Here is a 14,204-nt window from a genome sequence, read left to right as displayed (position 1 = left end):
TTTTTTAATATACACTTATACAAAAAAATAGCTTGAAATGTCCGAGTTTTACACTTTCAAAACAAAGATTAAATTTTTCATTATCTAAATAAGCAATTAACTGTTCGTTGCATTTTAGCCAATATTCACACCGTTTAATTTAATGACAGCCCAAGAGTATGCAACAAATATTTACATACACGCCACTATGAAAAGAAAAACTTAAAAATTCATTGCATACTTTTGGACATATTTTACAAAAAAATATTTGTAAATATTTATAAAAAAAAGCATATATCAATGAATGCAGTGTCTGTGTATTTTAGAAGCTTGGTTGTTATTAAGAGACAGCCCTTAACGTACATTTAGTTACACCTTTTTATAAATGCAAATTTTACTTATACATGGCCTTTAACTGGTTGTTGCTGCTGTTGTTTTTGTTGCCTTTTGTCTGTCATGTATCACGAGCAGGCAGCAAATGATCGTCACACCGTTAGTTACGGCATTTCCGGCGGGGCGTTGTGTGGGCGTGTCTGCCACTGTCATGACACTAAGCATATTGCACAAGAGACTGGCAGCAGCAGCAGCAACAGCAGCAGCAACAGCAGCAAATTGTTGTGAAGAGCAATAAATTTGCATGCAATTATTTTGGTGTCTGACGCGATGCCTTTGCCCCATTTTTGTTCATTTTTCACTCACTCACTCACTCACTTTGTGGACGACAGTGGCGTCTCCCCTTTCCACTTGCACTCTCCACGCTACCTGCTGGAGTGTCACTTGCCTCACTTGCCCCACCTCATACTTTGTGTGTTGCAAATGAAAGAAGCGTCGCACATGGCGTATACGCAATTTGATTTATTAGCTGCTTACCTGCGTTAATTTGCCATTGACAATGCTGAGAGACTCGAGGCTGCCGCGTACATTGCGCAGACTGTTTTCCTTAAGAGCCTCCAGGTGCGAGTGCGAGAACTGTAGGTGGCGTATGTGCACACCCGGCTGGATGACATCCTGTGACAGTGACGTCACGGACCGATCAAAATCGTAGATGGAGAGCGAGTGAATTGGCGCCGAGACGCGTTCCAGTGTGGACCGTAGAGACAATGCCGTCGTGCCAGGACATTCAAGGAAAAGGCCTGCGAAGCAAAAGAAGATTTCAATTTCAAATCACAAATCATCAACATCAACATCAACAACAAGACCAACAAGAACATCAACACACTGTGTGTGCGTCGCATTTCAATTAGACAACTCCATGTACAAGTCCTTGTCCATATGCCTCATATCCTTGGGCATCACTTTCAGCTGGCTGACTCTCAATACACAATGATTATTGCTGCTCTCGGCCATCTGTCTGGCTATCAGCTCTTGTAATCTATATTATTATCCTTGCAGCAAGTTGTTATTAGTTAATGGCGCCCCATAGAAAATGGCCACCCTAATATCAAAAACGTAAGCGTAATCAGACAAGTTTTGGGTGTATTTAAATATGGTTTTCATTCACAGTTGACTCACAAAACAAGGATGCACAATTGGTATTAAAAGGCTGTCACTGTGCATATATTACCACTAAAGTAGAGCTTTTAAATCTATTGAAAGCTCAAGCAAGCTAAAATAAAGACTTTATAAGTTACTTAAACATGAATGCATAGCTAAGAGAGTGATACTAATAGGGACAGAGTGATAGAAAATTTTGTAAGCACATGAAAGATCAACAGCTAGTTTACAAATTCAAATATACAGGCCTGTTCCGAATTCCGAACGTTTTCAAAAAGTAAAAACGAAACGAAAACGAACATTTTACTATTTCTGTTCCAAATTCCAACCGAAATGGACTTGTTTTTACTTTTTCGAACTCGGTTTCGAAAACTTTTCGATAGCAGTAAGTCATCGACCGTATCAGCTGTTTTAGCCAATGAAAAAGTTGAAATTTCTAAAATAATATAAATTGCTAATTTAATTCTGCAAAATGCCGGCAATTATTGTTATTGATTGTTTGCATTTTTGCACTTTATTTTTTTGTGACCAGCTGATTGCCTGGCTTGTGCATATCGATATGAACCAGAGTTGTCAGGAATTCAAAATAAAAACATTTAATCTTCAATTTTCCTCTTAAAGTTTTGAAAATTAATTTTAAATATTTCATGTTAAATATAGCACAAAGAAGCTAAATTAGACTAAAATTTCGATGTTCAAATTTCATTTATCAATTGAAGTAGCTCTAGCAACTTTCGATTGGAATTCAGAACAGATCGGTTTAGTCATTGTTTGTTGTGGGCAATATTTTATAGATGTTTATAAAAAAAATCTTTTGAAATACTCTTCAACTTTAAACACTCCACTCGTTTTCGGAATTCGGAACAGGCTTGAAAAGCTTTTTACATTTTTTTTTATTTTTACTGTTTGATAAAAGTTACAAATGTAACCATGCAAGAGCATAAAAGCCTTGATCAAGCTGTAATTATTGACTTTGATATAAAAGCTTAAACATGGTCGCAGATTAAGCGACTTATTGTTACTCGTTTATATTATTTGGAAGAATTTGAAACGCTTCTAAAAGCTTTAAAACATCTTTACTTATTACGCAGTAAGCACATACTTTAATAGCTATAATAGTAGCATCTATATTTATATTTAGCTAACTTTAATCAGCCTCTAATCTACCTTTAGTATTATGCCGGATGAATCTAATCTTTTGCCGATCTCGTTGGCTGCATGGTACTGTGATTGCGTATTTACCCAAAATGCTAGTGCACTTTCTGCCCACTGTGTGTGTGGTTCTATGTGTGCTTGTGGGGTGGGGAAAGGGGGGGGTGGTGTGGTGAACATATGCGGACAGGACATTGGCTGATGGTACTGCTGATGCCGTTCTGGTGTCAAAGTAAACAATCTTGGCATGCTGAGCATGTGTTGGTGTTTAAATGGTGGTCAATCTGCACACATACACACCACACACACACACACACACAGACACAGAGACAGGGACAGACATTGAAGAAAGAGAAAGAGACAGACAAACTGTGTGGACATTGGGACTCTTTAATAGGAATGGAATTGAAAGGAATAGAGAAGGAGATGCAGTCTACAAAGAGGGGTCAGGGGGCAGGCTAGAAGGAGGGACAGCCGTGATTTGTTATTGTGCTTGTCCACACGTTTTGGGTGCAATAAACTTAGCTCCGGCTCGGCTTTGATGCGTTTAATTAGTTCGGTTGGTTGCCTCCTTCGCCCATTTGCACTTACCATCCTCGAACTTGTAGCAAGGACATGCCGAGCTATCATCGAAGCTGGGGCATTCGATGCCCGCTGCTCCTCCTCCGCCTCCGCCACCACCAACTCCAACACCAATGCCACCACCAATTGCTGCTGTGGCAACTCCTGCTGCTGATGCTGCTGCTGCCATGTTGCTGCCACTGCCTAGCTCATAGTGCAACTCCCGTGCGTTGCTCTTGCCACTGCTGTGGCTGATGATGCCGCTGCCAAGGCTATTGTGACCGCTGTTTAGCGAGCGGACGGAGCGTTGCACAAGTGTCGACACTGTTGCTGTTGCTACGGCTGATGTTGCTGCTGCTGCTGCTGAAGGTGTTGCTGCTGTTGCTGTCGCTGCCAGCGTCAGCCACAGAACAATCGAGAGACAGCTACGTTGTTGCAGCTTCAAATGCTGCTCTTGCTGAGGCTGCACTCTGGTAACATTATTGCAATTTCGACGACGTTGTTCTTGGTCTCGTCCAAATGCATGTTTGTGTTCATGTACTTTGGATGCCGCAACGGCGACTGCGACTGCGACTGCCTCTGCATTTGTCCCCATTGCCATTTGCTTTACTTGATGTCCTTGTTCCTGACGTTGTTGATGTTGCCGCTGATTATGCTTTTGCTGCTCCTGTTCCTTCTTCATCTCCATCTCCATCTCTATGTCTATCTCTTCCTCCTGCTGCATGTTTTGACGTTTTGCTCGTTGTTTTTGTGGCTCTTCGTTACCGCCTCCAGTAACCGTTACCATTCCCCTTCTCGTTCCAGTTGCCACTGCAACTCGGCTCTGTTGACAATTGTTAGCGTTGATGCTGCCAATGTCGTTGCTGGCGTTGTTGTCGTTTGTTGACTTCGTGCATTTCACTAATAAGTTTGTGAGCGTTGCAGCAGTTGTCGCCGTGCTTAAATTGCTGCCGTTGCACATTTTCGATTTCGATTTTACTCTCTCTCTCTCTCTCTCTTTCTATATATTTGTATCTCTCTCTCTCTCTCTTTTTATCTTTGTTTTAGTAGATTCTCAGTATTTTGTGTGTGTTTTCTTGTCTCAATCAACGTGGCTGCATTGCTGTTTTTTTTTTATTAAATTTCGTTGTTTTTTTTTTGCTGCTGTCACATATCGCGCGCGTTTTTCGCGCGTTTTTAAGCGCACGCCATCTGCAAGTAAAAGAGCAAGTGAATTGAAATTAGTTTTAGCTATTAAAGCGAAAACTATGTACTTTAAATGAAAGTGCAAAAAATTTAAAAATTGTTTCAGATACGATTCGACAGAATTCTCTATTTAGAACTTGATTAAGTTACTATAATTATCTCTTCTACAAGTTAGTTACATGATACGAGTGTGGAATTTTCAAGTCTTAATGAATCGTTTAGCTTACTTGGAGTTTTTGTTGTATGATTCAATTAAAGTTCGCCCAATAAATAATAATAATAAAATATACATACTTTTTCATTTCAATTAACATATTTACTAGCCTTACTTAAAGCTGGTTTCTTTTAAAGAGAATCCCTTGGGGGGTACTGGCGTTGAGTTTCATATTGTTTTACTTATTTCCTTCTTCGTTTCGCCCTTGGCTTGTTTTCATTGCATATTTTCCATTTATGCAGTTAGGCAATTTCGACAGACGCACTTTCAACCCATTTAAGTACATTTCGTTCATTGTGTTTGGCTCCTTCGCGGCTGTTCCCTATGCTTCTTTTGCTGCTTCTTCTTCTTCTTCGTTTTTTTATCCTCCTTCTTCTTGGCCGTCTGCCGTTTCTTGGCTAATATTTTGGGCTAACAGCGTTTTGTCATTTGCGCGCACTTCCGCCTTGGCGGTCGCCATTTTGTCCTGCCACTCAGCAACAGCTACTCAGCATTTCTACAACAGCCCCAGTTCCCCCGCCTCTATACCGTACAGTCCCCTCACAGTTCTCCATCTGCAATCCCCGTGCCCATTGGCATTGCCATTGCCATTCCCATCTCGAATCCCATTCCAAATTCCAGCGCCACAGCAGCTTTATTATGAATTATTTTCTTGCGTGCTTTTACCGCATTTTTTGTGCACTTTTCGTCCTTTTATATCCTGTACCCTTTGAAACGGTGTGGGAGGGGTATGATACACTAGTGATGCCAAGTAAACAGACTTACATACATTTAATATATATGTTCTCCATCAACAGGTGCTTTTAACTCATAACTCTCACTATTCTCTAACAAATATTTTAAAACATTTTGCTCAGCTAAACTTGACAATATAACGCTGAAGCTTGGCACACTTTTAACATTATATGGTATCTTCATATTCTGAAACTTTCATAAGGATTGTGTAAGAGAAATAGAAGTTATGCAATTAAGAGCGAGATTCTATATGTATTTTTGACTACAGAGTATGTTTTGGTCATACATCATCTACTGGAGAATGATAAGTTGTTATTATTATTTTATTTTATTTTTTCAATTTTAATGCCATCCTCCCCAAAGGAATTTGTGTCAAGTGCGTGAATTTTGCGGGTATTTAGTCTCAAGCGCCTAATTTACTGCCTTTCTGGGTGTCCAATGGTGGTCGGCGGTCCGCAGGGGGGCGGTGTTAGGTTTGAAGGCGTGTCGTGTCGGTCACGTTGGCATCCTATGTATATTGTTATTATATTATTACTTTGGCTTTCTCTTCTTTCCTTTTTTATTTTTTTGCATCACTCTCCACCATTTGCTTTCCTGCTGCTCGTTTTCTAATTAATGCGTTTTTTTAGTCTCGTCTTTGTCCGTCTCCCCTCTCCTCGCCTCCTCATCTCGGTCGACATTCGCATTCAATTCCTGCGCCATTAAACGCAATTAAAATTATGGCAGCTAATGCCGGCGACGGCTTTTGCCAGGCTACCAACTTGCCCGCCGTCGCCTTAGCCGGAAATTTCGAAAATAAAAATATTAAGAGAGCAAAAAGAGAAACAAAAAGAACTGCAACAACGAACCGAATATTAATTATTCCATATTTCCGGTAGTCGCATCTAAAACGCCAGAAAATGCACATAGCACACATAGAACAAAAAAAGTAAAAAAAAAGTATGGAAAATAAACTGCATTAAATATTTGATTTTGGTTGGTCGAAACACACTGCTTGAAAGCTGAGACAAGCACGAAGGTCATATTGGCATATACTATTTTGTTCTCGGAATTTTCTCCATTTGGTGAGTCAAAAATCTGATAAAAACAAACTAAAAACATAATTTTAATAAAATAAAAAAAAATAACAAACAAAAGATTCCAAGATTAAAGTGAAAGTGCTTTTTTATTGAGGGAAAATTTTGTGGAAAACATTCAAATTTAATTTCAAGATCTTTACCATACTATAAAATAATATAAATCTTCAACATATCTCATAACGAAGCAATGACTATTTTATAAAACGGAAAATAGGCAAACAGATTTTACACTATATTAAAATTAGTACTTGTCATCGACAAAAAAAAATGCTTGGAATATCCAACTATTCTCCAACCTTAGTCAACCTTAGAAGCCGAACGACACAGTGAGGGGAGATTACCACTTGAGGGTCACAATGGACACAAGAAAAACATGGCAATCTCTATTATAAGAGATTTCACAGTTGGCATTAGGATTATTATTATTAATATTAATAATACGATAGAGAGAAGTATCTCTTACTTCACTGAATGAAAGGAAATAATAGCATTTGTTGTTTGGTATAACCTGATGTGGTGAGCCTTTGTAAAGAAATTAAACTTGTTCATTAGTAGATTCACCTGTACCCTGTACCCTGTACAGTGTGACACGACATATGCCCCAGGGGAGGAATTGGTTGATTGGCTTTCGCTTTTAGCGATTCCCAGATGATTTACCTATTGGCCCATAAGCCTCAGTGCTCAGCTTGTGCTTTTTTATGCCCTGTTTATCATCCCCCGTTAGCATTTTCAATTAGTGGCCATGACAACTGAAGTTGTTACCACAAAATTTTGTCGCCCAGGCCCGAGCCAAATGATGGCATAAAGAGACTTGTTGGTCAGTCGTTCAATGGATCAGCCGGTTAACAGTGGAAAAGATATCGAGGTAGATACTATTTACGTTTTGTAACTCTATATAAATCAATTTATTTGTGTCTGTGTAATTGTATAACGAATATGTGCAATGAAATCGTAACGAATGATGGCAGTTGACTGAAATCAAATATTCAGAGTCGATTCACTTAACACTCGCAAATAAATACATAAATAGGCCATATGCATTAATAAATGGCCAATGTGGCCACAATGCCAGTTAATTGGCCAAACGTCATTAACTGTTCGCTTTTTTGTGTCTTTTGTTTTGTTTCAATTGTTTTCTCTCCTGCCTCTACCTTATTTGACCCCGTACTTAAAAAAAGTACAGGGGTCTTTTAGGTTTCTTTTAACGAATATGTGCGTAACAGGCAGAAGGAGGCGTGGCAGACCCTATAAAGTATATATATTCTTGATCAGCATCAACAGCCGAGTCGATATAGCAATGTCCGTCTGTCCGTCCGTATGTCTGTCTGTCTGTCTGTCTGTCTGTATGAACACCTAGATCTCGAAAACTATAAGAGCTAGAGACCCCAAACTTGGTATGTAGGTTCCTCTATATTGCAAGCAGATCAAGTTTGTTTCAAAATTTGGCACGCCCCCTTTATCGCCCAAAAATCGAAAAAAAAAAAAATTCATATCCAAATTATAAGAACAATTTAAAAGCTAGTGACACCAAATTTAGTATGTAGATTCCTCTATCTTGCAGGCAGGTCAAGTTTGTTTCTTTTTTGAATCGGACCACTATATCATATAGCTGTCATAGGACCGATCGGGCGAAAATCAAGTCTTAGTATGAAAAACTTTTTTGTTTAATAAGATATCGTAGCCAAAGTGATTAAATATGCATAACAATTGGTTTTGTATTTCCTGTCCAAAGTTGGTTCAAATCGGACCACTATATCATATAGCTGTCATAGGAACGATCGGGCGAAAATCAAGTCTTAGTATGAAAATCTTTTATGTTTTATGAGACATTATTACCAGTATGATAGAATATGCATTTAAGTTAACTAAATATTTTTTAATTTTTTCCATTATTAGTTTTTGCCATAGTAAGTACGGGGTCTCCGACAGTCGAGTATGCTCGACTGTAGCACCGGCCGACTAGTTTTTATCTGCATATCTCCCTCTCTCCCGTCGTGTCTCAACTGTAATTGCTACCCTCTTGCTAGAGATGAGCATCAAATGTTTTAACTGCTACTTGGTACAAGTGTGCTGAATTAATATTAAGATCTTCTAAATAATAATACACTTGAGTAGGTATCCTAACAAAATAAATAAGAGCAAACAAATGTGAATCGCTAAAATAAGCATATCAAGAAATATCAGTTTTTTACATAATAATAAGTAAATTTAAAATACTGTTAGATTTTGGAAAATACTTAAGAATATAGAAAAAATTCTTGAAATATTTTTTTTGCTAGTACCTGCAACGACTGTTTACAGCATATTTTGTTGTTTAATAAATGTGCATATTACATCATATTTATGCCAGGACAAAGCGACCTGGGGCTATGAATGCAACCCTGAGGGTCTTACTCACAACAAGCTCCTTCGGCGTTGCAATGAATTTGCAAATTTTTATGCAGTTGCTCAGATGAATGCATCGTTGCACCGAATGAGCCAAAATGTGAATATGAATATCGTATATCGTTTGCAGGCAAATATGCAAATTAACAGAAACAACAACAGTAGCAGTGAATATTATAACCCCCTTCTCTAAGCATTCCTGTTTTCAGCCACCTTGTCCCCCTGGTCATTTTCCGACTGATATCCAATATCATTGACCCCTTCCTCACCGCAAATGAACTGCCCCTCACCTAACTGTGTCTTAATTAAAATATCTTTCATAAACTTCATGTCAGAGATTGTGCTTGTGCAAATTTGACAATGATGGCTATTATAAATGTATCTTATGTGTGCTCTACCGATAGCAGGACATTATTTAGTATTGCATTATCGATATGTGTGTGTTTGTAGGTGGTGTGTCTCTCCTTTAATAAATTAAAGCTTACATTTTCTGTGCTTATTTAAAGCTTTAGTAATCTATTTACTGGGCTACTTTATAAATTTGCCAAAGAGTCACAGAATAATAGAATTACAAGCGTATTTAGTCAATAAGATAAGAATGTATGTTTTGACTAGGTTTTATAAAAGGCTTCAATTTTATTCAGATATTTTAGCTGTCAAAGTCAATTAAATATTTTTATATAACTGAGTATCCCTACAATAAATGTGTATAATGTATTTATGATAGTAATTAAGTTCTGTTAAATTAGTCAAAATTGGTCAGATAATCCTAAGTAGTACATAACTTCGAAGTATAATCAACATAGCTACATATTGCTAGTATGTATGTCAAGTTACTGCCTATACAAAATTTCACAATTTTAATTTTGATATGCAATAAACAAAATTAGCTTCAATTGGTATTTTTTTTTTCATTAAAGATTTTGTTATAAATGATTGTGATTTTTAGAACAAGATAATATATAATGATATTCATTGGTTTTATTTTTTTTTTTTTTAATTAAAACTAAACAACTTTCAAAACTGTTTAACGGTGTCAAGTCTATAAATTGGCTAACAATCGAGCAATAGGACTATTCCTGAAATAGATTCAGATTTGGTTTTGATTTATCTTAAGCAATACTGAATCAGTTTCAGGAATAACCATTTTTCTACATTGATTGGATTTTTAATTAAAAAAAAGACGCGAAAACACAAATTGACAAAAGAAAGTGATAAAACTGTTATTCTTTGACCTTTTAATAAAGTGCGATCGATAACTACGAGTACTTTCGTCACTAGTATGTCATTGAAATAATTCAATGTTACTTTCTTCACTTATGTAAGTATCTAACAACATTGATCTAAGCAGTGAAAGTCAATGCATGACGACGATGTTCAGTTCATTGACGGACCTCAAGATAAACCAACACCTAGAGCCAGAACGAGGATGATTTGTCAAAGTGAATAAAGCACAGCGGGACATTGGATGTGCCCACCAGACTGACAAGCAAAATTTGCAGTTAACAATTCAGTTGCCCTAGGCAAAAGCATGACAACAACTGGCTTTAATAATGACAATGACGGTCTCCAATGCCGGCAATGACGTTGGCAATAAGTCACAGATCATTTCAAGCCGCGACTGCAAATGTGACTGCGACTGTGACTGTAACTGTGACTGCGAATGCGACTGTGACATGTTATTTCAGGCTTAAAGTTTCAGCTCAGATAACATTAGCGTTGACAGCAAATAAAACAAAGAATGGGGAAAAACAAACAATTCGAGAGTGCTCGATTATGAGATACCCTGCATAACAGCATTAACAGAGAGGGCTCGAAATCTAAAATTTCTTTATTTACAAAGCAAATTATGCGTTGCACTATGGGGAATTTTGACATTTTTTTTCGGAATTAATTAATAACTCGAGAACGAATGATTTTTTTTTGGTATATCGGGTATATAACATCAATACGCAAATGTCCTAGAAAAGTGGGCGGGGTGCCGCCTTTATTCTGGATTCTGCGATGTGTAAATTTTTTGTTTATCAAGCTATCAGCACCAAATTTGCAGGTTTGGTGTGGTTTTATACTACTAACATTTTGGTTAAATTCGATCCAAATCGGACGACTATATCATATAGAAATAATAAAAATTATCGGTTGAAGACCATTTTTTTGTGAAAACCTTATTATTTTTCAATATTTTCATTCCAAACTCACCAGTTTTAAGTGATTGTAAGTTTCTGGCATTTTAATAAACTTTAGATTACCATATCATATAGAAAAATCGGTTGTAAAACGTTCTTTTTCTATTTAATTCTTATATGTACAAACTAATGAAAACCTTCAACTTTTATCTCATAAAATTCGTGTAATAGTCTTAAAATAAATGCTGACAAGTATTGTGCTAAAGTAGCTAAAAAAAGCATAACTATCCTTGCTTTTTACCTTTGTAAAGTTTCATGTGAAAATAAAGTATGTATTTTGAAATCTGAGGTTACTTGCTAAAAAGTTAATTTTCATACAAAATGCTGAATTATCGCCAAATATAATTACATGCATGTAACAAGAACTTATTTGTCTACAATACAATAAATATTATGGTGGACATATGTGGACATTTTCTTGTATTTCAATTTAAAGTTGAGATTTCATTTCAATATTCAACGAGGACAATACGTCCAAATTTTACAATCAAAGATCTTAAAAACCTCTCTGAATATATATTCTGAATAGATTGCAAAGCTAAGCTTTTCGAATTATTGACAAAATCTATTAGTTTTATCAATTTAAAGGTTGATGAAAAATCTAACAATTCTGTCAGTTTATGCTTTTCAATTGCATAACTTAACAGTGGCGAGCTCTGTTAAAATTTCTGGTATGTAATATTACAGTTTGGACATTTCCTGATCGTATGCTGTTATTAAGAACGTATTTAAATAACTTTCAAAAATTGAATTTGTTCCAAAAAATCGGAAAAATTCCTCATAGTGCGTTGTTCTGTCTGTCACAAAAGCTTGCAAAGAGCCATAATACCCCATGTCAAGGGGCGCAGGGTACTTAAAGAATAGTATCAAAACAGAACAGAACAACAAACAACTTTGTTAATAGTAGTAAGCATCTCATCATGCACACAGACAGAAAGAATAAGAGAGGAAGTGTGGCAGAAAGAGAGAGAGAGAGAGAGGGAACGATAGGGAGTTATGCACCTGTGTTTGCTTTTGCAGTGTACACTGTGGCCAACTTTTCTGTTTCTGTTTGATGTCCCTCTCGCTTCTTGCTCCTCGTTCCTCGTTTCTCTTTCATCCCTGTCACTCCCTGTCTCCCTTCCTCTTCGTCTCTCCCTTGGCTGCCTACTGCTATTTCATTTTAATGACTCACGTGACTTTCACGTATCTCCTCTACCACGCAGCTTCAGATCCAGATCCAGCTACAGCTTTGGCTCCATATAGGAGCAAAAGCAACAACACGAAACAAAACAACAACAACAAGAACAAACTCATGGTAGTTGAAGCATAAGCAAAAGTATAATCATAATAATAAAAGTTATACACGTAACATGCTATTACATAACAGACACTGACAACACACACACACACACACACACACACCCACACATGAGCTGGCCCAGACCACGCCCCCCTCTTGGCTATCCGCCCCTCATCGCGTTCCCAACACACTCCCATTGCCTTGATATGGGTTTTTACTTAATTTGAACAACACACGGAGCTTCCTCCCCTTCTCCCTCCTCACCAGCATCTGCATAGGGGCAGCAAGGAAGGGAGTTGGGGTAGGTGTTGCTGTAACTGGATGTTAGCTGCATCTACACTCAGTTTGTGCAGCAAATGCGACATGAGGCATGCTGCTTACCTACTTCAGCAATGGCAAACGTCAGTCAATTTGGTCATGTTGCCAGCGACCATCATCAACATCATCATCAACATCACCATCAACATCGTCATCGTCATAAACATCATCAGCGGCGTTGGCAAGTGATAACAGCAAAAGATTGCCTTGCAGGGACGTGCAACACTTTGTAGCATGCAATGAACTGATTTGGTTTGATCTTGAGAAAAGGCAATGGTTTGTTCAGCAACCGTAATGATTAGGATTTTTTAAATATGTGTAACTTAGAAAATCAAAAGTATTTGAAGATATTTATGCAAGAAATTTAAAAAAACAACTTTTATTTTTTTTTTCTATTGCAATTAAAAACTAGCCGGAAAGGATATAGTCGAGTCCTCGACTATAGGAATACCAGTTGCATACTTTTAGAGGCTTGTATTGCTTTAAAAATTACAACAACTATTTCTGAACACATTTGATCTGAGGTCTATATCGCCATATTTATGAATAAGTTTTGAATGCACTATTCTAAATACCGAACGATTATAAATAATTATTTATGCAGTATTTTTGTTGTTGATATTTTTGGTATTCTTCACTAACAATTGAAATTTAGTTATTAATACATAATTTTTTTTATTTAGATAATAGATTAGTGTTAACATTTTCTGTTTGCTTTATTTATATTGTATTAGGGTGCATCAATTTGTCAGATCCCAAAATTTTAAAATAGTAATTTCAAATCTAAAACTACGGTCAATTCTAAGATGTTTTCACCAAGAAACCATAGTTCTAAAATCAATTTCTGGTTCCTGTTTTTTTAATTGAATATAAATTTTTTTTTTTTTGATTTTTTACACGTTATTATTAGCATATCTTAAGTGTTTTTAGTCCGATCCTTATAGAATTGGTACCAACACTTTTGTTAGGACCAGGACTTCAAAAGTTAATAATCAATTGTGCTTAAAACATAATTTCTGTTCAAGCAGGGACTTAAATCATCAAATTTTTCAACTCAAAAGGCGGTAATTTTACAACTATGGTTTCTTTATGAAAACATCTTAGAGTTGACCGTTGATTACGAATTTGGGCTACAATTTGTTGTAAAAAAGTATTCCTGTAAATCAAACTTAACGGATTTTAAAAGATTAAAAATAAAACTATGTTTCTAGGGCACCAAATCCAAAATAGAGAGATTTGTTTCTTGAAACTCAAAGCTCCATTTTGTGATCAATGATTGTGTCTATATCTGTGCAGAGTAATTTTTATTTTTTTTGATATTTGATTTATGTATGTATGTATCTTTTGAGCCTTTCTATGCTCTAACCACTTTCCTTCCCCCCTCGATTTCACTCTCTATCTCTGCTTCTCATCAAAGTGACAGCCCATTCATCAAATGGAGCCCAGATCAGCGACGCTTTTCGGCAAAAGTTGAACGTGTGAATGGCAATGCCAATGCCACTGGAGTGTGTGTGTGTGTGTGGAGTGTGGGTAATTGGCCAGCCCCTCCTCTATGCCAACTCCTATGACATTGCGGCCTGTGACAGGAAACATTAGCGCCTGGTGTTTGGGCTGGTATAAATTCCACGTCAAAT

At 37.0% G+C, this 14,204-nt stretch overlaps 1 protein-coding gene across 1 annotated transcript in view; it reads right to left on the bottom strand.

Annotated features, from left to right (window-relative positions):
- The window catches only part of LOC117793984 (chaoptin), a 74,968-nt gene that overhangs the window by 16,097 nt on the left and 44,667 nt on the right, over positions 1-14,204 (bottom strand). Inside the window, exons 3-5 of the mRNA XM_034634449.1 lie at positions 3,685-4,377; positions 3,217-3,309; positions 850-1,112 (exon numbers count right to left, since the gene is read on the bottom strand). Of these exons, the coding sequence (XP_034490340.1) occupies positions 850-1,112; positions 3,217-3,309; positions 3,685-4,147 (819 nt within the window). The 5' untranslated portion in view covers positions 4,148-4,377. The remainder of the gene's footprint in view (positions 1-849; positions 1,113-3,216; positions 3,310-3,684; positions 4,378-14,204) is intronic.

This window comes from Drosophila innubila, chromosome X (genome assembly GCF_004354385.1).
Source record: "Drosophila innubila isolate TH190305 chromosome X, UK_Dinn_1.0, whole genome shotgun sequence".
NCBI lineage: Eukaryota > Metazoa > Arthropoda > Insecta > Diptera > Drosophilidae > Drosophila > Drosophila innubila.
The sequence above is the reverse complement of the archived record's forward strand: the minus strand, read 5'-3'. Positions and strand labels throughout refer to the sequence as shown.